The sequence below is a fragment of the Peromyscus maniculatus genome, chromosome 2 (assembly GCF_049852395.1).
Source record: "Peromyscus maniculatus bairdii isolate BWxNUB_F1_BW_parent chromosome 2, HU_Pman_BW_mat_3.1, whole genome shotgun sequence".
Lineage (NCBI taxonomy): Eukaryota > Metazoa > Chordata > Mammalia > Rodentia > Cricetidae > Peromyscus > Peromyscus maniculatus.
This window is the reverse complement of record NC_134853.1, coordinates 93727922-93751803: the sequence shown is the minus strand read 5'-3', so window position 1 is coordinate 93751803 and position 23882 is coordinate 93727922. Positions and strand designations below refer to the sequence as shown.

General features: G+C 40.9%; 1 protein-coding gene across 18 annotated transcripts in view; it reads left to right on the top strand.

Moving 5' to 3' along the window:
* LOC102925382 (TLE family member 1, transcriptional corepressor) overlaps window positions 1-23882 on the top strand; it is a 97112-nt gene that overhangs the window by 2885 nt on the left and 70345 nt on the right. For 17 of the 18 annotated variants that reach the window (XM_076564386.1, XM_015999938.3, XM_015999940.3 and 14 more), the window contains exons 3-4: window positions 56-119; window positions 219-263. In XM_076564386.1, the coding sequence (XP_076420501.1) occupies window positions 56-119; window positions 219-263 (109 nt within the window). Of the gene's footprint in view, window positions 1-55; window positions 120-218; window positions 264-19786; window positions 19860-23882 lie in introns of those variants that run through there. The other variant, XM_076564385.1, reaches the window with a different exon arrangement.

The following is a 23882-nucleotide window of genomic DNA, read 5'->3' as shown; positions in this document are numbered from 1 at the left end:
ATGTTAAAACAAGTGACATAATGTTTACCTTAAGCTGCCTGTTTTGTTTTCGTAGTCTTAAATTGGAGTGTGAGAAATTGGCAAGTGAAAAGACAGAAATGCAGAGGCACTACGTGATGGTAGGTATCAAAGATAGGATGGCTTTCTTTTCACGTAATAGTGTGTGTTCTTACTACAAAAATGTGAGCTAACGACATGCTTGGTTCTTCTCTTTACAGTATTATGAAATGTCATATGGATTAAACATTGAAATGCATAAACAGGTAAGTTTCATAAATGTTAAGCTGAGAAAGCAGTTTATAGGATTTTACCATGCTGGTTTTGTCTTCAGTCACTGCATGTTAGTGGTGGGTGTTTGTGGGCTATTTTTCTGCCCTTCTTCAAGTTTGTGTCAACACTCTGCAGCAAGGATTGCTTCTTCATGGTTACAAGACTAGCTGAGGTGCTTTGGAGATGTTTACAGGCAGACAGGAACTGAGCTCAATTTACTTTTCCACATGGATAGACTTATCCTTTAAAGATCTCAGAAATATTGTGGTTACTGGAGTTTAGGATAGTTAGTATTTTTATATGTTTGGGTATAAAATGTGGAAAGTGAGGGGTACTTGGGAGTTTCTCTCATCAGATTTAATAAAGCATATGACTTTTGGAGTGCTCTTACGCTTTGGTGTTCCGTAAAGTGACACTCGGGATTAGTGGCTTATTAGCAAACATGTTTTTGAAAATTTTCTCAGTTGATGCAGATTTGGAGGTGAAAAAAACTGTCCTTTTACGACCAACAAACATGTTGGAAGGTGCTTCAGTTCTAGTGGTTTTAAAAGCATGGAAAGATTAGTGACTGGAAAGCTTTAGCAATGACTTGAGTTTGCAAGTTCCCATAAAATTCACACTTATGGCTACTATAATGGTGTATAAAAAGAGTATTGAGCTGGAACAAGACACTAAGGACCTCATAAGAGAAGAAAAGCTAAATGATTGCTCAGCCCAAAGGACCCTCAATTGAGTAGTCATTGTCTGCCAAAGAAAGCATTAATGGCAGGGTGCAAGTGTTCTGGAGATATGCTGACATTCACTTTATCAAAATGCTGGTACAATAAGTCTTTTAGAAATCGATTGCCTCTTAAAAAATTATCATCAGATGAAGTTGCACAGTTGGACACGTTTCAAAGTGCAACAATACAATTCTTACTTGATGTATATGTGCTATTTCATCTCAGACCCTTGTTTCATTAAATTAAAGAGCATGGCTGACCGGCTGGGGCATGGTGGAGAAATTGATTAGTTCAGCCTTCAGATCTTCCGTATATTCAAAGATTTTCATTAAGCAAATCCATTTCAGAGTTGAATTCTGCTTTTGTAACTCTGCATTCTTTGATTTTTAATTCATCATAGATTTCATAATTATGTGCATTAGATCTGTTCTCAGATACATGTTTTCATAGCGCTAAGTCAGAGCCTTTCAGTAATGTAATGAGCCTTTCACAAAATGTTTGTTTTACTGATTTGCAGAGTTCTTTATGTGGTGCTGTTTTTCTGTGTTTCTGCGGCTAGTGTGCTTTGTTGAGGTTTTTAGTCAATGATAGTGAGCTGGAATATCTTTGGTCTATGGCCATTTAAATTAAGTATGTAAATAAACTTGGTGTAAGAATTCTAATTTGCATCTTTTAAGTTACTCTGTGGGGCACTTTTTTTCTTTTCTATTAAATATTCTGGGCACTGAGCTTTTTCTTAAACACATAAACTGGAAGGATTTAATGACCCACAGACTCTTGTACTAGGGAACAAGTACCTCTAGGTCCTGTGATGTGCTGGTGTTAGTGGGGAAGCAGAAAGAGGTATGTTAATTCTGAGTTCTGGTGACTTTTTGTTTACTATGTAGAGAGAAAGTCAGACACCCCTGGTGTGAACCAAGTTTTCTCTGGGTTCTGTACTGTTCTGTCTTGGACATTTGTGGGTATATACTATCTCTTTGGATGACAGTCTGCATTAATAATACACTGTGTATAATTTGACCAGTAATTTGAAACAAGTGGGAAGCTAAGAGACACTGTGTTCTTCATAGTAGAGTATTAAGCCCCCTAAAATTTAGTTTATATTGTGAATGTTGACAGATCCTTCACCAGAGTGGTGTGCAAAAGTCGTGCTGTAGTAATTCAGTTTAAAGTGGTCTTACATTTGAAAAACATCCTTCTGAGTGTCACACGTTAATAGTAAGTTTTGAGGAGTCATTTGGTGCTGTTGGTGATCATAATTCTTATTAAAACTAGTGACGTCTGGCCCCCAGGGTGTAGCCAGGCTCAAATTGATGCTTTTTGCCGCCTGATCACCAGCATGGCCTAAGTGCTCATTATATTGTAGAGAGGGCCTTTGGAGCTCTCATTAGATTTGACAGGAATTCTCTCTAGGGGGAAACTGGGCATTAGCGAGACTCCTGACAGGCTGAAATTATTCCTGCTTTATGGCTTATAACCAAATGCTAGCAAGGCATCATCAGGGGACACAAAAAATTGTCATTTCTGACAACATCTTTGTTACTGAAAAGAGGGTAGCAATGAAAAAGGGTAGCAATGGGGGAATTTTGCATGGAGAGCACTTTAATGCCGTGAAGATTTGTCTCTAGTGTGGCTCCCGCTTTGCCTTCCTAGCTTTCAGCGCCTTTGTCAGGATCTCAGCACTGGCTGCAAGTTCTAAAGTGGAAGTGCATCCAAATCAAGAGTGGTATAATTGTGGTTTCCTTCCTTGGTGTGCTGCCCACAGCCCATGTTTATGTTGTGTCAACACTTCCTGATAAAGTCTTCCATGACTTTCTCCCCTCCATTCTGTGGCTGGTTACAGAAAAAGCCGCTTACTGAGACAGTTTTTTTTTTTTTTTCTTTAGTGCTTTTTAATAGGCTGCTGATGTCTATCTTGGTCCATGTAGGTGGTAAATTCTATTTCTGATGAGCGGAGAGGTGGGACCTATTTGTGAGAAAGCAAGGCAATTCTGAGAACACCAAAGTGTTGAAAATTACGTTGAAAATAAGCTGGTGTGAGTCTTCATTCAGGAGCTGATCCCCAGTGTATGAGCTATAATTTGTTGTTGTTGTATTCTGTGCCCCTTAATATTTTGGGAAACAAGATGTGCCAGTAATTATCTTTTCTGCATGGTGATAGGGCGAAGGCTATGAGCCTGGTGCTGTGACAAATACCTGTAATGCCAGCCGTCAGTAAGATGGGGATTTTGAGTCTGAGGTCAACCTGGGTTGCATAATGAGACCACCTCTCAAAGAAACGGTGTGTGTGGCTATAAGTGGTGTTCCTCATCTTTGATTGTACTGTTTTCAATGGCAGTCTGCCTCCTGTGCCCTACATGTTGAGAAGTAGCTGGGTAGGTGCCTTGCCGTACCTTGACACATGCTCAGCACCTGGAGATCAGGGCTCAGCATCATGGAAGCTTTAGCTGGGGTTGCTTGTTCCAGAGTTACCAGAGCTGCTTCTTGTGTTCTCCAGGTCGCTTTGGGAAACATGAAGTCAGTTGCAGAATCACTTTTGGACCTGTGTCCTGACATACATCTCTTCTGCTGTGTGTCTTTCCAGTTCACTATTTCTGTGTGTGTTGATTAACGTTACAGCTTATAATTAAGAGCAGGTGGCTAGATGAATATTCTACAAGTTAGGGAAGTCAGCAGCACTGGTTTTCTGTGATTTGAGACCTGTGGGGATCTAGCCATGGGAAGTAAGTTGTATCCCATTGAGCAATACTGTTCTCATCCTAAATTGTATTCAAGAACAAAAGAAACGTGGCAGGATTCTTGTTGGAGACTGGCAGCCAAGCAGTCACGGTCTGTAACTGCTTTCTGTTAGAGTGGGCAGGATGAGCGCTGGGACTTCAGTCTGACACTGGAAGGAAAGACAACCATTTTTTTCAGGTCTGATTTTGGGCAAAGTCATGTGTTATTTCAGCACAAGCACAGTGTCTCACATTGAATGAATTTTGGAGTGAAATTACCAGTCACAATTCTGATGTGTGCTTTTAATTTTTCTTATAAAACAGATTATTCTTCGTGTGCATGCCTGTGGATTATTTAGGTGGAACTGGTAGGGACTCATTCCTTAGGTGGGAGGCATTTTGTATTTTCCTGTAAGATTTACCACTGTTTCTGCTTTCATTCTGTTGCAGAGGATGGCTTTGATTCTTGATCCTTCTGCTTCCCAAGTGCTGGGATTGCAGATGTATGCCACCAGGCTCTGTTTTTGTTTTTTGTTTTGTTTTAAAGCTGCATGTGTTGTTTGTCTACAGTTTGTTGCTTTGAGAGTTTTTAAACATCACATTTATTTTGTAGGTGTGTGTGTGTGTGTGTGTGTGTGTGTGTGTGTGTGTGTGTGTGTATGGGCATGTGTGGCAGGTACCTTTACCTGCTTAAACCATCTCACTGGCCCCAAGATTCTTTTTAGGAGGGAACCCAAGACTCCATACATGTCAGACATCTGATCTACTGAGCTGCTCACACCCTAAAGCCCTGAGAGATTCCCCTGCCCTCCCCCTCCCCCCAATCATAGACCCAGGAATGACTAGCCAGAGGGCAGCACTTAGATTTAAGCTCTACCAGGTTTTAATCTCCTTGTAGTACAAAGAGAGTAGCTGTCATCAAGATTGGAGTGGCCCCTAACTTCATTTTCATGAGCCAGGCTTGGCCTTTACAAGCATAAGTTCAATGAGATAAAGCTGTATTTAAAGCCTGGAGTTTAAAGTGCAGGATTAGCTTGCAGGGCTGATTTCTTACTACCTAACCATTTCTTGTCTAGCCCTTTGTCTAGTTTCTGTCAATGGCCTGTACTGTGGCAAGCAAAGTGCAGAATCTGTCTAGAAATTTAAGGAGGCACTAAGAAAAAAGTTATCATAATTAATAGGCATAAAACCAGATTTATATTCAGTTATGTTTATGTTGAGGGTTTCCACAGTGGGAGCAGATGTGTACATAAGTAGTGCAGGTGCAGAAGGAGGTCAGAAGAATGAGTTGGATTCCCTGGCGCTGCAGTTACAGGTGTTTGTGATCCTGCCTGTGTTGGTGCTAAGAACTGGGAATGAATGGTCTTCTGCAAGGGCAGTGTGTGGCACTGCTGTTTTTTAGGCAGGATCTCTGTATACCCAAGCTGGCTTCAGACACGAGTAGAATTGAACCTGGGTAGTTCCCGGTGCCAAAGTTGCCTCTCCTACTTGACTGTGCTGCCTGGGAGAGTCCCTGAGATCTATGGGTTTGCTTTGGATAGTTAGAGGTCACATAATTAGGGACTGGGCATCCCATGAAAGAGTTCCCAGGCCTTCAGTTTATGTCTTTGTAAATTGAAGGTGAGCTTGAATTAAAGTCTGTTATTCAGTGCATGAGCCACACCAGCACACGCTTACAGATCCAGCACTCTGTGTACAGACTGAGGGGAGTCCTTCACCAGAGCACTTAAGATGTTCTACCAAATAGTGTTTAATAGGAACCACAAACAGAAAAACCTTTCTTCAGTAAATAAATCACCTTGAATGGTATTTAAAGATAGATTTAGTTACTGGTTCATAGGCCATTTTACATTTCTGTACAGTTGAGTCTTTGTTCTTTTCCTCCTTGTGGTTTCTGGAAGGGGATTAAATAAGAGGAAACAGAGGAGGCATTTCAGGAGACTTACTCAGTCAATCTGTCCATCTCTACTGCTTACTGATTTTGTTGGAGAGGCTAGTCTTGAACCTAGGACCTTCTGCTTCAGTCTGCCCAGTGTTGGGATTTCAGGCCCTTCTTCCAGCTGTAGTGCTTTTAAAATCCAGTTTTAAATACCCATTTTTGTCTTTTTGACAAAGTTGAATGTTTATGCCATCAAAGTAGCCCTGATAATTAAAGAATTATTATTCTTATTATTATTATACATTAAAGATTTCTGCAGGAGTATATAATACAACACTTTCTGTAGAAAGCAAAACATGCATAATCATGCTTTGAAGCTTTGTAGTATTTTATTGTGATGGAACCCAGAACCCAGGGCTTCACACATGGTAGACAAATACTTTATATACCCAGCTTACCTTGCTATTTTAAAGAGTACTGGGGTATGTGTGTTAGGACACTGGAGGTAGGTGGGTGTATAAGTGGGAGAAAGATTTTTCTGTTTTTGTTTATTCTCTGGCGTGTGGTTTGATAGGATGGTCATTCACATATTGTTTACAAAACTTTACTAGGCTTTGTATGTGGTACCATACAGACCCATAAAGAATCATATTTTCAAAATTTCTCAGCTTATTATCCATTTACAATGTTTTTTAAATGTTAGTACAGTTAGGAAGTAACCTGTGATTTAGCAGAATTATTTCAGTTTTTAACATTTAAAATTTGAATTACTGTTTCATTCTGTTGACCTACTTTGAAGCAACCACAGAATCATTACATAAACATAGCATTGGCTTTCTTCCCCTTAAAACTTTCATACTGGCTCTAATAATGCTTTTCTTAAGTTTAAGGTCAGTGCTATATGGTCCTTTGCCATTTTTGGTAGACGGAAAAAAATGGAGAAAGAGAAAAAATTCTGAAGTTTTTATCAATGAAACTTTCTCCATCTGCCAAATAGAAGAACTGTGGAAACAGCTCCACCAAGGAGCAGTATAACTAACAGATGCTGCTAGGTGCTCATCATGCTTTAGAGGAAATGAGATTACCTCATGCTAATGTGGGACACAGTCCTGCTGTTTTGTTAACCCTCCGGGGTGCTTGCAGTATTTGACTGGATTTGTTTTAGCAGCATAGTGGTCCAGCCCAGGTATTGACCTGTGATGCCTGTACATCCCGCTCACTAACTAAAAGTTTAGCACTAAAAATGTAGCAGTATATTTCATTGGCTTACCCAGTTTGTCCCATGGTAAAATACACACTAGCTCTGTCAGAGAGCTGCTTTTCAGTGTTACCAAACTTGGAACTTTAGGACTTTTCATATAGTGACTGCTTCAGGAGGTTGGGGGTTGGGGTCTCCTTTAATTTCTATTTCCCATCTGCTTGTCACTCATCACCTTCTATGTCCGCCTCTGAGTATTTTCCCTATTATTGTTCCATGCTGTACTGCTTTATTTTTTTGTCTTGCAGTTCTTTTAATTCAGCCAAATGGGTCTCTTTTTTGAACTTCACATGGCCTCCCTTAGCTTCCTTCATGGTCTTTTTATGTTAAGGTATTCTCAAGAGTTCACTCACAGTAGGTTGTCACACCACTTAATACAAAGTGGTGTTTTGTCTCATGCCTTGTTTATTCCTCTGGCTCATCTACAGTGTGCTGTAAGCATGTTTATATACATTCTCAGGAGTTATATATCACAAACTTGATGTGGTAAGTATACTCCCATGTTCCATGGTGGTTGCAACCATTTTGGATCCCCATCTTCTGAAATTTGGTGAGAAGTCCTTTGCTAAAAACAACAAAAGAAAACCACCTGTGCCCATTTTAATGTCCAGATAGAAAAAGTAGCCCAACTCAAAAATTCAGATTCATCAGTAAATCCATGGAATAGAGATTAAAATCCTGAATCAAGAGTGGTATGGGAAAATGTAATGAGATGACCAGCCAAACTAGTGGAAATGCATGAACTGTGGACCAATAGCTGAGGAGCCCCCATGGGAATAGATTAGGCCCTCTGGATAGGCGAGACAGTTGTTTAGCCTGAACTGTTTGGGGGGCCCCCAGGCAATGGGATCACACTGGTCTCTGGTGCATGAGCCAGCTTTTTGGAACCTAGTCCCTAACAGGTGGGACACTTTTGGGCAGCCTTGGTGCAGGGAGGAGGGGCCTGGACCTGCCTCAACTAAATTTACCAGGCTCCGTTGACTCCACATGGGAGACCTTGCCTTGGAGGAGGTGGGAATAGGGGGTAGGTTGTGGAGGGAGGGAATCTGTGGTTGGTATGTCAATTGAATAGAAAATCTCTTCATTAAAAAAATGAAAAAAGTAGTAATAATGGTTCTTATGCTAAAATTTAGAGTAAAATCTGTTTAGTTGAGCACTGATCAACTTTTCTAACTACTTGTTCTGGGTTTTTGTTTTTATTTTTTTAAACTTGTTTGAGACAAGGTCTTATTTTGTAGCTCAATCTGGCCTGGAACTTGCTATGCAGACCAGGCTGGCTTTAAACTCAGATCCTCCTGCCTCTGCCTTTTGAGTGCTGGGATTAAAAAACGTGTTATGTCTGACTTTTTCTTCTCTCAAGTAGTTTATACTTCGAATATCTCCGATGCTTTCAGGCTTCAGGAGCACACAGCTGCCTGAACTAGTTCATGGAGACGGCTGCTTCTTCCTTTTAAAGATTAGTTTTATCTTCTAAAAAAATTATGTGTGTATGGTCGTATGCTACCTCCTGTGGTTGCTGGGTCTTTGCAGGAGCTTTTAACTGCCTAGTATCTCTCCATTCCCCAACCCCGCCTTTTCTTTAAACAGTCTCATGTATCCAAGGCTGGTGGCAAACTCACAATGTAGTTGCCTTCACCATGAGTGCTGGGATTATTTATAGGCTTAGGCTACCATGCCTGGTTTTCCACTGAGGCATCTTAATGAGGAGTTTAGTTACACTAATATGTTTAGATTTGGACTTAAAAAAAGGACAAAATATCCCATTGTTGTTGAAGGCTGCATTTCAGAGTGAACTGAGTAAACCATTGCTTGTCAATTATGGACAGCCAAGCTGCTAGTAGAATTGGTGATTAAGTTTCATTACAGTCCTTATAATGATTATAGCCATAGTTTTGCTTTCTTTTAAGCTTTCACATTTTTACATCCTCCACTCAAACATTTTATTACATTAAAAACTAAATATTCAGGAAAAGAGAGGGAGGACTGGGGAGGTGGCCCAGCAGTTAGTTAAAGGCCAGGCTCACAACCAAAAAGAACGAAAAGGAGAGAAAACCGTACAGTGAAAACTCATGAACGCTCATTCACCTGTACGGTGTCTGAAGTCTGTAAATTAAAACATATTATACTAATTGCCTGTTGGTTGTTAGTCTTGGGTGTGTGGGGGTGGGTGGGAGCATGGCTGACCTAACCAAGGCTGGCCGTAACTATTTGCCAAGGATGGCTTTGAACTTCTGATCCGCTTGATTCATCTCCTAAGAGCTTAGCTCGCTTGTTTGAAGAAAAAATGGGTCTGGATAGTGGGGGTGGGTTTGGTATAAGTCAGGGACTCTTTTTCAACCGTTAGTCTGACTTGATGTGAGGGAGGGGGGTCTTTATATGTATCTTAGGGGTTCTGTCTTAATGGATTCTTCCTTCTTTCAGCTAAACTATCCCTAGTGCTTTTGCATATTTGAATTACTGATTTACATGGTGTTAAGGTAAAAGCATAGACTTAACATAAATGGAAAGGCTCAGTTGGAGAGATGGCTCAGTAAAGTACTTGCTGTGTAAGCACGAGAAACCTGACTTTGGATCCCCAGCACCACCCACAATTCTGTTCTGTGCCTCTGTAGCCCTAAGGCTGGGGGGACTCAAGGGGAGGTAAGGGGTAGGGTGTAGGGTACAGAGACAGGTGGACTGAGCTTTATTAGCCCAGTCAGCGAGTTCTAGGTTCAATGTAAGATATTATCTAAAAAATAGGATGAGAACTGACTGATGAAAATACCCAACGTTGACCTGGTCTCTGTAGACTCCATGTGTGTATGGGTACATCCTTCACCTCCCACCCCCACTCCCCCACACAGGAAATGCCAGACTGCCTCACCAGGCCTCCAGCCACCTTATTTTAGGCCCTTTAATGAAACTTTAAGGCACCTTGGAAATCTGCCCACTGTGTTTGCTAGGGAGAAATCATTTTATTATTAACAAGCAGGGACAGGAAATGATTTTTGCAAAAGGAGGCTAATTTTGAAATTTGTGTGTATATAGAAAGTGCCATAGTTGGGGATTTTAGTTGTAGGTGGTAAAAGAATGTCAAGCATCAGGGAGCAAACTCTGAGACTCCCTGTATGGGAAGCACAGTGATCTCCCCAAGGCTTAGGTCCCCAGGCTCCAGGTTGGCTCTTCAGGAGCCAAGCTTTTGTTCCTTCCCACCACCCTTTTGATGCTTTGAGCAAACAGTGAGTCACAGCCACTTAGAAATGTGGTGACCAGTGGTGTATTGACAAGCTCAGACACAGAAGAAACTGCATCAGGGAGGTAAACCATTGGGATTGGCAGTAAATATATTACAGCACACAAGTGACTTGCCGATACTGCTTGTTTAGCAGTTTGCAAGGGCAGTGGCAGTATAGATTTTTGAATTAGAAGGGAAGGGCTGTTCTTTCTCTGTGCAGGAACATCTACTGGTTGTCTGGGGAGGAAATTGATTGGGGAACAAAATACAGCTGCCTCTGTTTATGCCATTTCATAGACTTCTATGGATTCATGAGTGAAATAAAAAAGTTGATTTGGGTTCAGAGAATGGTATCTTAACACTAATCTACATCTTAGTCCAAAATAGAGCTGGAGGGAGGCATCCTGTCCGCATGCAGCCTACAGTTAAGGTGCTTGTTTCACTCAGCTTTGTTTGTTTTATTTTGTTTTTTGTTTTTTATGTTTAGCCCAGGGTCTCATGGAGCCCTGGTAGCCTCCATTTCACTGTGAAGGCTGGAGTTTGACTCCTGATCGCTCTATTTCTACCTTAGAAGGATTGAGATTATAGGCATGTGGTATTATTCACAACCACTTTTCCCCTCTTTTTAACATGATTTTTCTGAAACGAACTTTGCTATTGTAGCTGGGCTGACCTTGAACTTGAGATTGCCTTGTCCTCCCCAGACAGAGCTCACCAGCATAAGCTACCATGCCCAGTTAAGATAGTTGTCCTTCTTAGTGTTTGGGTTTGCAAAGGTTCTTTTGTTTGATTGTGAAGTGGGCTTTGTTGGCTTCATTGGCATTGTGGCGACTGTGGAGTCTGCTAGCCATGGAGCTTCTTGGGAATGGCTCTGCAATAGCTTCCTGTCAGCTCCTCCAGTTTCCCCTTCATTGTGGGTGGGTATGAACTACATCACTTTCGGTGATGTATTCAATAAATGAGAATACAGACAAGGAAAATGGGGGGATGACCAAAGCAGCTCCCCGCCAGGGAGTCAGGTGTGGAGAGGTGGAGAACTGTTATCAGATCTGTTAGCCCCTGGAAGCTCTATCCATGCTCTTGCCCTTGCAGGTCCCACTGCATTTGTACTTCCATCTTGTTTTTGTTTTTCAATCCCAACTTCTTTTTCTCTGTCTGTATTCACTTTTCATTTTTCTCCTTGTAATTGTAAAGTTTTTTTTTTTTTTTTTTTAACTTATTCTTTGGATCATAAGCATTTGTCTTTAGGTTCAAAAGGAAAATTTAAAAAAAATACAGCCCTTGTTGGCAATCTCCACTGGTTAAGAAATATAAAATAATAAATACAGACCCACCAGCAATGTGGCTCAAGTAATTAATATAACTACCAGGGAAAATACAGTGGGCTGAGGGTTTTGTTTTGTTTTCATTTATGAGGATGGATGAACACTAAATCAGACTTGGTTCATTTTTACAGAAGTGAGTTTCAGCAGTATAAGTGGTAGAAGAGATGTGTAGGTGTGTTTTAGATTCTTTTCTTTTTAATGTAACAAAACTAACTCTGAAGTTGAAGAAATTGTCTTCCTGAGGGTAAAGGGGCGTGTTTGCAGGGTTACTAGGTCAAGCTGTGTGGTTGGAGAAAGTTTTGAGCCTTAAAGCAGGTGTGTGTGTGTGTGTGTGTAGGGGGTGTTGTCCACATGTGGTTTTATTTTTGCTATAGAACTGTAAAGTGCTGTGTAGAGAGCTTGTATAATTATATTTCTGTGTCTCTTTGGTCTAGAGATGTTTGTTGACTTGTCACATTGACAGCTATTGCCTAAATCTTAATATTTGGAGAAGTAAAAACAAAAACAGCAAAACCCTCAGGTCGGAGAAAAGTATGGCCTTCGACAGTAGTCGTGGATATTTATTGTCTCTATTTTGAGATGGGTTTTGCCCTTCTGTTGCCAAGACTAGTCTTGAACTTCTGTCTCATGAGCCTCCTGACTCAGTTTACCAAGCAGCTGAACTACAGACATGGCCTACTGCTTCTAGCTGACGTGCTGGAAGTTGAAGCTTTTAGGATGCAGGAGACATTTCTTGTGTCTGTGGTAAGTACTTAGGATGAAGAAAGGCATGGCACAGTTAAGCTTGTTCTCAGGAGCTGAGAAGTAGCACAGTTGTCCTGTCTGTCTGTATAGGAAGCACCGGTTGCTGACAGCTGCTTTGACCTGCCAGTTGGCTGGGGTTCCAGAGCCTTTCCATTTGTAAGCATGCTGACTCTCTTACATTTCTGGGCCATGAGCTCCCTTGGAGCCAGTGTCTGTGTAGCTGTAGAGAAGACTGGATTGGCCCACTGAAGTGTATCCAGTGTCCATACTTTTTAGCTGACCAAATGCCAAAATCGTCCTGCTAAATTCAAGAGGGGAACTACTGACTTTTCAACTCTGTAAGAAACCTGTTTCTTACTAACCTTGGGTGTTGGGGTACTCTTGAAGTAAAGGAAGGACACTTTGTTGATTTCTCTGAGGGCACCTAGTTTTCCAGCTGGTTGTCACATTTGTGTATTTGTCTTAACTGATTTAAAAGGAACTTGACTCAGTTCCCTTAAAAGACCCTGATTTCACTGGCAATGCCTTTTTAATAATAATTTTAGCAATTGTTTTGGCCATATATGGCACAGGTTCAATATCTAAAAAGTGATTTAAAGTAAGTCAGATTTTCTCATCAGCTTCTGGGATTATCCTTGCCAGTTTCCTTCACTGCTGAGATTGACATTGCTCATTAGTTTGTATGAAGTGAGTGTCAGTTGTTGCTTCTCAAAGCAAGGACAGGGAAGAGCTTTTTTCATAGACTTTGCATTGTGAGAATATTGGCATTGACACTGTTTATAATCTGGAGTACAGTTGGAAGGCTAGATTCTGCTGTTTGTCCCATACTGGTTAATATGGCTGTACAGGGGAGATGAATGTGGCTCCTTTTCCAAGTCTATTACTCAGGAGGACTGTAAATTTGATTGGCTGTTACAATTCTAGCAGAATCATTCGATTTGAGAGCAATAGAAAGATAAGATATCCAATTACTCAAATGATTTGCAGGGTTAGCCAACGTTGTCATGGAGACATGAGTTGGAACAAATTAAATTTTAAGCAATAAAATAATCTTAAAGCCCGTCTGGGAACAAGAAAATTTGGCAGTAGCACTTACCTGAATTGAATCTTAGCTTGACACGATGTTGTTTGACATTGATGTACTGTGGGGGCCTAAACATTATATATAGTACATTATCTTTAAGAAGTAGCCCTGCTAAACCATTGAAGGAGAATATTGATATAAAAATCAAGGGGCATACACATTTATTCTGTGGCTTAAATGATAATTGGCCCAAGGTTCCTAAGATGTTTAGTATTTAAGGATTTCAGTGCCTTAAAGATGAAGCGGCTTTAATTGGACATTTAAAGAAAAGATTGATTTAGCAGCCACATGAGTTTTCAGAGCAGCAGAAATCCTGTAGCAGCCTTTCAGTGGGGGTGGAGATGTGAGCGTGCATATGTCTGCATGCACAACTGAGGAGATTTTTGGCATATACTTCTGCACTGAAGGTACTTCTTTGTATTTGCTGAATTTTCTACTTTGTGGTGTCACTTGCAGACTGGAAACAGTCCAAACTTCAGCTGATGACCTAAAATCTGAGTAAGCCCTGGTCTGAGCTTTAGAGGTTGTTCTCCTTACTACTACATTGTTTAACTGGTTCTTGGCTCGTGCCTTGGGTTTGAAAGCAGCCCAGTGCCCAGAAGCACGGCAGGTGGGCCTTTACCCCTGCCTGTTAGGTAGATGGGGATGAAAACTGGTCTGGGGTCGAGCCATTTGCCGCATCCTCACAGCCTTCGATTTTCTTCTCCTCCTAACCACAGATCATCTCAAATGATTCAGTAATGACCCAAAGTGCAATATTGACCTTTATTCCCTGGTGGATTACTGTGTTTCACAGTCCAAATGGCAGGAAGTCTATTCTGTTCTGCAGAATGAGTGCAACATTATTGAGTCAGCCCAGCCCTGTGGGAACCACACAAGTGCAGACCAGTGTAACAGAATATGTGGGTTAAATTTGGTTTCTGATGCTCTGGGAAACAAGAGCTGGCATGTCCTGGAACCCACACAGTTAGTGGGAGAATATTTGGTATGTTTTCTAAAAACACCCACATGCATTGATTTGTCTGCTTTTAAAGTAACTTGTGACTTGGGTCTAGCAATGATGTAAATTGCTCTCATTTCTGTCACCCTGAATGCCTTCCCATTCACATTATACTTCTATGAACCTCAGGTCGATAATCATAAAACCATGGTTCATAATTACAAATGGACATGACTATGCATTTCTTTATTATACTTGTTCTTATGTATATTTTGGTTAATCTGTATATCCAAGAATCCTGTCTCTATGCATCATACAATTTTTCTTCAGAGAGCAGGTGGGGTGTTGCTATCTTAGAGGACTGATAGTTTTTCTTTGGATTGGATTTCTCTGTAGGTTATATTTCAGTGTTATACCCCCTGTCCCCATAAAGCAGTAATTTAATGTGTGGTTAAAGTATAATTCCTCATTGCCTGCCTCAAGCAAAGCTACATCATTATTCATTATTCGTTATACCCCCAGTCATTCTAAATAGTGAAGCTTTTCTGGGTGTTAGGCCTTGCAAATTTGTTCTAAAATGCTTTTGAGAATTTTATTTTATATTATTTTTTATTATTTACCTTGTTAACATTCTGCTGCCCTTGTGCTGACTGAGTGTGTCTGGGACTAGTCCTTCGACCCTGGTAGTAGTTCCCCTGTTCCTTCCCTACAGTTCCCTCTTCTGGATACTCTGGAGCTCTGTCTGTTTCTTGATGTTGATTGAAAGGAGAGTTAAGCCGGGTAGTGGTGGCACATGCCTTTATTCCCAGCATTTGTGAAGCAGGTGGATCCAAGTAGGACAGCCTGCCTGGGTCACACAGAGAAAAACAAATAAACAAACAAAAATCTCCCCAGCCAAAAAAAAAAAAAAAAAAAAAAAAAAGATAAAGAGAATTAAGCATGCCCACCTGGAAAACCAGGATCATTGCCTTCCTTCTTATGGGACTATCCCTGGCTGATAGCTCAACCTGGGAAAAATGGTAAGGGGCTGGATTTTTCAGCTAAAATTAAGTAACATAGATACATGTCACCAACCCAGCTACTCTGCTAGGCCATGGCTATCCTTGGTCTGGGTCTTGTGTTGGAGTAGCAGCTTTCCCTGAGATGTCTCTTGGGAAGAACAGCAACTGCTGCCATGTGTGTGCAAGTAATTTAGTTGTGTATAGCATGTTTATGAAGTTAGGAAACCCATAGTTTCATCCAGCATCCACATTGGCTAAAGATTTCAATGTGTTAAGGAAACACACATGCAGAATTGCTTCTTCAATTATTGCAGAGTTGTAAACCTTGGGAGCAAGGAACCTTTGCTGTGTCACAATGGACAGTCCAAAATAGAGGTCACAGGTGACTGGAGGTCAGTACCAACCCAAAATAAGTGACATGGGCCTCAGTAATAGCTGTAGTAAAGGGAATGTTGTTTATATCATTGCAGTGTCACCCACCTTGTGAAACAGTCACTGCTATATTTCGGCTGGAGTTTGATTTTCTTGTTTCCTACCTCAGTTGTCTCACACAGGTCATGTTTTGGTTTAGCAGTTGTGGTTCTAATCTTCTGGGGATGATGATGATGTCCCTGGCATTTTTCTCCTACAGATCTTTGTTCTATGAAATACCTAATTTTTAATGTGCTGCCAGGTGAGCTAGATCTGTGAGAAGAGTTGAGGATGTAGCTTGTTTGGGGTAGCTGTGGAGAGATTGGCTCTTTCCAGCCCAGAACAGTAGAGTTTGTCTTGGAAGCCTATGGAGTCCCAGAAGGTATTTTGCTTTAAGGGCACCAGAAGCTGTCTGTTTTTCTATCCTGTAACAAGTCAATATGATTTCCTGTGAACAGGCCCTTTGTGAACTCTGTAACAAGGGTTTCTGAATAATAGAAATGAGCCAGTTACAAGCCTAAACAGCTGTGATGCTTTTGTCAAAGATGCAGCTTTACCAATGTGACAAATTAAAGCCCAAATGTTCTGCTTGGCAACAGTTGGGTCAAAACATTTAAATCATTAATTAGAAGGAACTGAGGGGGGATGTGTACAACTTACACAAATACATCACAGACTCAGTCCTCATCTTAGAAAATGCAACTGAATTCTTTGGGGAAAAAATTAGGGCAGCCCTCAAGTGGGGCCTGACAAGCTTGTCATTTGCAAATAAATCAAAAGACCATCATTGCAGGAAGGAGACCCAGTGAATAGAGTTGCTTTGTCATTCTTTGATGAGCCCTACACTCAAGCCTGCTATTAAAAATGAATGCATTCAAGAGGCTCTGCATTAAGAACATAAACAATTAAGGGCACTTGAGCTGGTCTGCTGAGAGCTGCTGAAGAGAAGAGATGCAGAGTTTCTGCATTCTGCCTCCAGAGCCAGAGAATGGGATCAATTAGTATTGCTATCTCCACCCAGGCAGCCTTTGGCACTTTTTTCTTTCTTTTTCTTTTTTCCTTTCTTCTTTTCTCATAACCCCTCCTTGCTTTCAGAGAGGCTGAGTATAAAGATGAGCAGTGAAAAAAAGCATGCCTGAGCCTGATGGGAAGGTTTAGTGGCTGCCAGGTGATGGGGAGAGGGAACATAAAAGTTACTATCTGCAGTAACTGTGATAATTTCTGCGTAGTGGACCCACCAAAAGCTTTCTTTCATTTGGTGCCCTTTGTTTTATATTAGTTACAAGTTTTGAAAAGGGGTACATTTACATTGCCATAGGTTGGGGTAATCTAAATAGTACCTGAGATTTTATGCAAGAGACAAGTGTGATCCTGGGCCCTGGGTTTGTGTTCTTATCTTGGTCTTATTTTGTAGAACTGCAAAAAAGGCTGCTCAGATGTTATGTCAAGGCTTTGGAGAGAGTCCTGGATGTGCTACCAGACTGTTCTGTCCTTAGGCTGGTTATTATAACCTTTGAGTCCATTTCCAAGAAGTTTGGTTTGAAATTTAGAGAGATGCCACAGGGCCAGGCTGGAGCTAAGCACAAGGTGCTGTGTCATTGTGTGGTAGTAGATGGTAGTAGATCCTAAAGTGACCCTGAGTCCCTACAATTGCAGAAGCACCTGGGAACCATGAGAAAGAATTGCAAGTTTCCAGGTCCAGATCTCTGGCAAAAGCCCTGGAGCTGAGGGAGATGCTCTGGAGAACAGGCATTACTAATTACCTCAGTTTGAAGATAACCCCCAGACCAGTGCTGTTGCTTAGGGCTTTGGCATGTGCCTAACATGTGCCAGGCCCCGAATTCCATCTTTGGAAGCAAGACAATAACAAAATCAGTCTCACATTCTGTCAATTTAGGTTTTTTAGGTTTTTCCAACATGTCATTAGTGATTTTATTGACATTGTGTATTTTAAGCAGAAGTCTTACGAGGTGTATCAAGTCTATCTAGTGTATTAGGATTTTGGATAACCTTATCCTTTCATGAGCATGTTACTAATACCAACCAGGGGTTACAATGCAAAGACATAGAATGGCAAATTCCCTAAAGGTTCCTCTTTCCTGCACAGGGGATGGGAACACTGGATGAGATTTGCAATGTTAGGTACATAGATAGCATTGTTGGGAACAGTTTTATACATGCACCCTGAACTAACTTTAGATATGTCGGGAGTTACCTCCGGGAACTAGACATGTTTTTATGAATTGTGCTCCACAGGTGGGTAAGTGTGACTGATACTCATATAATGTTCTCTGTAGTGAAGATACTGACTGTAGCTTGCTTGCATTTCATAGTTGGAGTTGCTTCTAAAATGCCTGTTCGGGCGTGCAGAGCCTTTCTGCCAGAGCAGTGAGAGAGTACAATGACCTTGCCTTTACAGGTCACAGGGTGTACTTGTGATACCATTATTAGCTGAGGGGTGACGAGGCCTGCTTGGATTTTATGTCTACCTGTCTTAGTTAGGGTTTCTATTGCCGTGAAGAGACACCATGACCACAGCAACTCTTATAAAGGAAAATTTAATTGGGGCTTACAGTTCAGAAGTTTAGTCCATTATTGTCATGTTGGGAAACAAGGCAGCATGCAGGCAGACATGGTGCTGGAGCTGAGAGTCCTTACATCTTGATACAAAGGCAATAGGAGGTGAACTGAGACACTGGGTGTGTCTTGAGCATATATGAGACTTCAAAGTCTGCCTCCACAGAGACACACTTCCTCCAACAAGGCCACACCTTCTAATAGTGCCACTCCCTTTGGGGCCATTTTCTTCAAACCACCACACCACTCAATTGCATTACTTTGCGAATAAAACTTGAGTTTATCAGCTTTAGATATGGCTCTTCTTATCTTCCTTTACTGTGTTAGTACATCATTTTCTGTAAGTGTTGATTGTTGATGTCTATATATGTGCTTTGAGGATGGACAGAGAGACTGGTATACAAATGATATCAGGGATGGCCAGCATAGCTACTATCTGGGTTGTGGGACTGACAGCTCTTATTTTCCTTAAATAATAAATAATAAATTGAAACAATAAATTAAGAATAGTGTTCAGAAAGACTGAGATTGAGGGAGTCACATACTCATCATATAGCATGGTCAATTTTTGTTGTGGGTATCAACTTACAGCACCTGGCTACACACATGACCTTTAATAAAGGACATGCACAGACATGCACACATGTGTGCACACTGTCACAAGGTTTCTGTTCCCCCTCACTCCATCTGGTGAATGTATTGACCATTTTAGAATCATCATAAGTACACTTTTAATGGTTACTTCCATGCATACAGGTTGGCATGTATTTGACCATTCTTTTGGTATTAGACCGCTGATTTATCAGGAGGCAAATGTTAGCTATCTCAAAAACTGGAATGGTTGTAATGTGTTAAACTACTATGGAATCTTTATCTCCCTCTCCCACCCTTTAAAATAAGCTGTGCAGTGAATTTTTTATATATGGAATGCTTTTCAGTTTGAACTATTTCCTTATAAATTTTTAGCTATGGGAACCTTATTCTAGGATTTAGATAATTTTCTGGTTTTGAAGTACTGTCTTATTTCCAAGATGAACTGTACTGGGAATCAAGTGTGTAGCTTAGTGGTTGAACACTTGTCTACCATGTGAGACCCTAGTGTCAATTCCCAATACTACTAAAAATAAAACCAAAAATGACTTCTGTGTTATGTAATTGTCCTCAGTGACATGTATTTAGTCCAGTTTTCCTGAATACTCAAATTAGATTGTAATAAAAAGTTTATTTTTTTTTCAAACAGAGGCTACTGTAGCCCAGGTTCGACTCAGCTTCATTCCACAACTTTGGATGATTTTGAACTCCTCATCCTGCCTCCCTGCTTAAGTGTCAGGATTTATAGTCATATGCCACAACACCCAGTTTTGTGGGGTGCTACAAATTGCATTCAGGGCTTTATACATGCTAGACAAGCAATTTGTCATCCTTAGCTCATATATAAATATATATACATATAGTGTGTGTGTGTGTGTGTGTGTGTGTGTGTGTGTGTGTGTGTGTGTGTGTGAGAGAGAGAGAGAGAGAGAGAGAGAGAGAGAGAGAGAGAGAGAGAGAGAGAGAGATTTTAAGTTATAATAACAAGTTCCAAATGACTCACCTTACTTACAACAGAAACTTACGAACACTTCATTTACTGTTTTTCTCTAGGCTTCAAGATTGGTTCAGGGAAACAAAAACAAAACAAAAAGAGAAAAACATAATGGTTTTGGCAGCCTTCAATGTAAGCACTACTTTTTAGGATCCTTCACTTTGTAATTTAATCCTTGTGGAGTTTCACCTCCCTAAACTGACTTTGGGCAGAGTGCCATAGGACTGCCTAGAGACCTATGGGCAATTATTCTATCACAGTCCTTACCTTCCTTTGAGCTTCAAACAGCACTCATTATGCATTAACTTTGGTTGTAGTGGGGAAGTGTATGAGCCCCAGGGAGTGGGCTCTTTAGTCCTTGTAATTGGACAAAGTGTGAGGAGTTTGAGAAGAGAATGCTGAGCTTTTAGGAATTAGAATCCTGTAATTGTCACATGCAGCTCCCCGAAGGACACACTTCAGTTTAAAAGCTCTGCAAAACATTTCAGTTTTCTTCCATTGCTGGACTTTGAGGTATCTCATGGTTTTCACTCCTTGGATGTATGCATGCACCCTCTGCATCATTGTTGTTTGGGTGATCTTAAGGATCAAACCCAGGGCCTTGTGCATTCTGCTTTTCTATGTCCCAAATTGCTATGTACTGATTTGTTCATGCATTGGGAGGCAGAGGTAGTTGGATTTCTCTTAGTTTGAGGCTGGTGCTTCCAAGTACTAGGGATTACAGATATGTGACACCACACTCAGCTAATATCTGTGACTGTTATCTTATTCATGGTCTCTTTTTGGTAAACAGGATGTTACTGTACTGTTTTGTCGTGATGGTTTATCTGGTGGGTCTTAGCCATTGTGTTTAGGGATACAGGGAGAATGAACTTTGTACTTCAGTCAAGGTTGACTTTGATGGTGTGATGTATTGGGGAATATTTTATGGTGTGTTACTTTTGTTTATATTGCACTTGTTTAACTCTGTGAAGCTGTGTTACTGTGCCTGTGTAAAATGCCTGATGGTCTAATAAAGAACTGTCCAGTAGCAAGGCAGGAGAAAGGATAGGGGGGACTGACAGGCAGAGAGAATATATAGAAGAAATTTGGGAGGAAAGGGAAAGAAGCCAGAGAAGGAGGCAGACTTCAGGGGCCAGCCACTCAGCTACACAGCAAGCTAGTAAGAAGAGTTACAGAAATAAAAACAAAACAAAACAACAGCAACTAAAAAACAACAGGAAAAGCCCGGAGATGGAAGGTAGACAGGATAATTTAAATTAAGGAAATCTGGCAAACAGCAAACCAAGCTAAGACTAGGCATTTATAACTAAAAATAAGCTTCTGTATATGATTTATTTGGGAGCTGGGTAGCAGGCTCCCCAGAAGAGTAAAAACAAATAATAATGATGAGTGTGTACTAATGATGAGTTTGAGTAGATCTGGGAGAGTGAAGGCGTGTCTGCCTATCTCCATCTTGTTATATTGAGATAATTTGTTGGAGGATATGATTGGCAAAGTGTATGACAGTTATATAACGGGGCTTTTTAGCATATGAGTTTAGTTTATCAAGTGACAGTGTGAGGATCTTGAAGAGTGCAGAGAAGAGTGCGCTTATTGCATTATGAGCAAAGGCACCTTCTGAGTGGATTTGAGGGAGGCCTTGAAGAATTGGAAACCCCCTTAGGTTTGTATAGCACTTTGGAATAGAATACCTGTCGCTTATCCGTGAGTTCACTTGACTTTGATGGACCTTTGAGATAGAGTAGTTAAGTTCCTGTTACTCAGATAGCACACTTATGATCTGGCAGTTGAATCTTAACTTGAGGATACCTGATCTGGTTTATGAGGTGTGAAGCTAAATTTTTGGGTTATGATACCTTTCATAAGGATAAATCAATATGGGGAGCCAACATGTATAAGGAGCATAAAAGACTGTGCTAGATAGATAAATTATACCCCTGCCTCCTCCTAGCTTGGTGGATACAGGTAGTCCAGAGAGTAAGGCTTATTCTGAGAACTTGACTTGGCATTCTGGGAAGAGAGCTAGAGTGATGGCTCAGTGACTAAGAGTACTTGCAACATAACCTTGAAAAACAGAGTTTGATCTCAGCACCCGTGAGTCTTGTGCACTTGTGAGGTCAGAGAAAGGATGATTGCTGGGGCAGTCCTGACCGCCTACCTAGCCAGTGAAGCTTGCTTCAGATAAGGACCATGAAGGATAAGCACACCCACACTCTCCACGAGCCTCCAAGATTGGGCATAGATGCCCTTACCTTTTATGTTCATATACCACACATACTAATACAACATACCCAGTTCTGTGTGGAGTTGGCAATGACCTGAGATGCTGATTTGTCATTGCTGCCTTAAAGTGTCACTTGTGACCTAGCAGTACCAAATATATTTTCAGCTTTGAAAAGAAAGTTCTTTGTAGGTGGAAAATACAGTTGTGACACAGTGTTTTATTGGATTGTGTAGTTTTCAGGAGAGGTGGAAGGTGGTATCAAAGGGTTTAACACTTTTGAAGATTTATTTATTTTTATTTGATGAGGGTTTTGTGTGCCATGCCTGGTGCCAGAAGACCATAAGAGGGTTATGAGCCAACATGTGTGTTCTGGGGTCCAAACCTAGATCCTCTGCAAGAGCACCAAATGATCCTTAACTACCAGACTATCTCTTCAACCCTAGGTTGTGAAATTCTTAATACTAACTGAGGTAGGGCCTGATATAACCTGCTTGCCAGCATTGAGACCTAGAGTGGCTGCAAAACATTGCTGATTGTTAATTCATACTAAATTAAGAATTTTCAAAATGCCCTTGATAGCGAGACAAGAGGTAATACTAAACATCATCATCATTTTTGCTTTCCTTGATTTATTTATCCCCCCCCCCCCCCCCCCCCCCGCCACTGCTGCCGTCCACATTTTGAAGGGAAGGAAAAGAGACATTTTAGAAAGTGTGGATGTGGGGAATGGAGATGCTCTTCACAGTTAGGTGCATGTGGCATCCTCACTTCCAAAAGGAAGGTACTCTTGTTGATATCCTACAGGTGGACAGAGTTGTGCAGCTCAGCAGCTTAGAAGTAGAAGAAGCAGACTTGGATTGAGTGCCTCTGGTTTTCTGGTCAGATGGTTTAAGGTTGGTTTAGAGACCTGGCAAAGAGAGGGGACTGTTGAGGTCAGTTTCCTCCTCCTGCTCTGTGTCCATTCCTTCTCTAGCATCTGTTTAGAATTTACAGAGCATGTGACATGGCTTCTGATGGCTTCTCATCACTTTTGAAGCTTTGAGCTCTGTCATCTTGTCTCATTCTCAATTAGTTTAACCTTGTATTGCTTTTACAGGAATCTTGGGTCTGTTTGCTTCTCAGTCACTTTAGTTATTAAGAGTTATACTATTAAGTTCAGTCTGCTCAGAATGAGTCCTTTTCTATTTTGTGAGACAAGGCTTCACTATATAATCCAGGCTGATCTTGAGCTCAGTACTTCTGCTTTAGCCTTCTGTATTGTGGAATTACAGTCTGGTGCCATCACACATAACTCAGAGCAGGTCTTATGCATTGTCTTCTGGTCTTGTTCAAGTTTACCTTGATGTCATTTTATGTAATAACACTACTATTAAGAGTGAGGATTTTGATTATTGTAAACCAGAATTAATTTCAGCTACATAAATTAGTATAAAGAAAATAGCTGTGGCAACAGAGAAACAAACTACAAATTTTTTATATAATCTTAATGTGTTCTGATGCTTAACCTAAAAGCTAGAAACAACAGAAGAAAACTCATCAGTTTGGCTATGTAACTGAACATTATAAGCAGCAGAAAAATCCATATTAGGCAAAGCTGGTAAATATGTGGCAGGCTAGGTGTATTGGTTAGTTGTTTTTTTTTTTTTTATTTTTTTATCAACTATTTGACACAGGTAGAGTTAATATGGGAAGAGGGAGCCTCTATTGAGAAAATGCCTCTATCAGGTTGGCCATAGGCAAGTCTTTGGAGGCATTTGCTTGATTAATGATTGATGTGGGAGTGCCCAGTTCACTGTGGGTGCTTCTACCCTTGGGTCTTATATTGTATAAAAAGACTGAACAAGCCATAGCGGACAAACCAGTAAACAGTTTTCCTCCATGATTCCTTCTTCAGTTTTTGCCTCAGCTTCCCTCAGTGATGTTGAAAT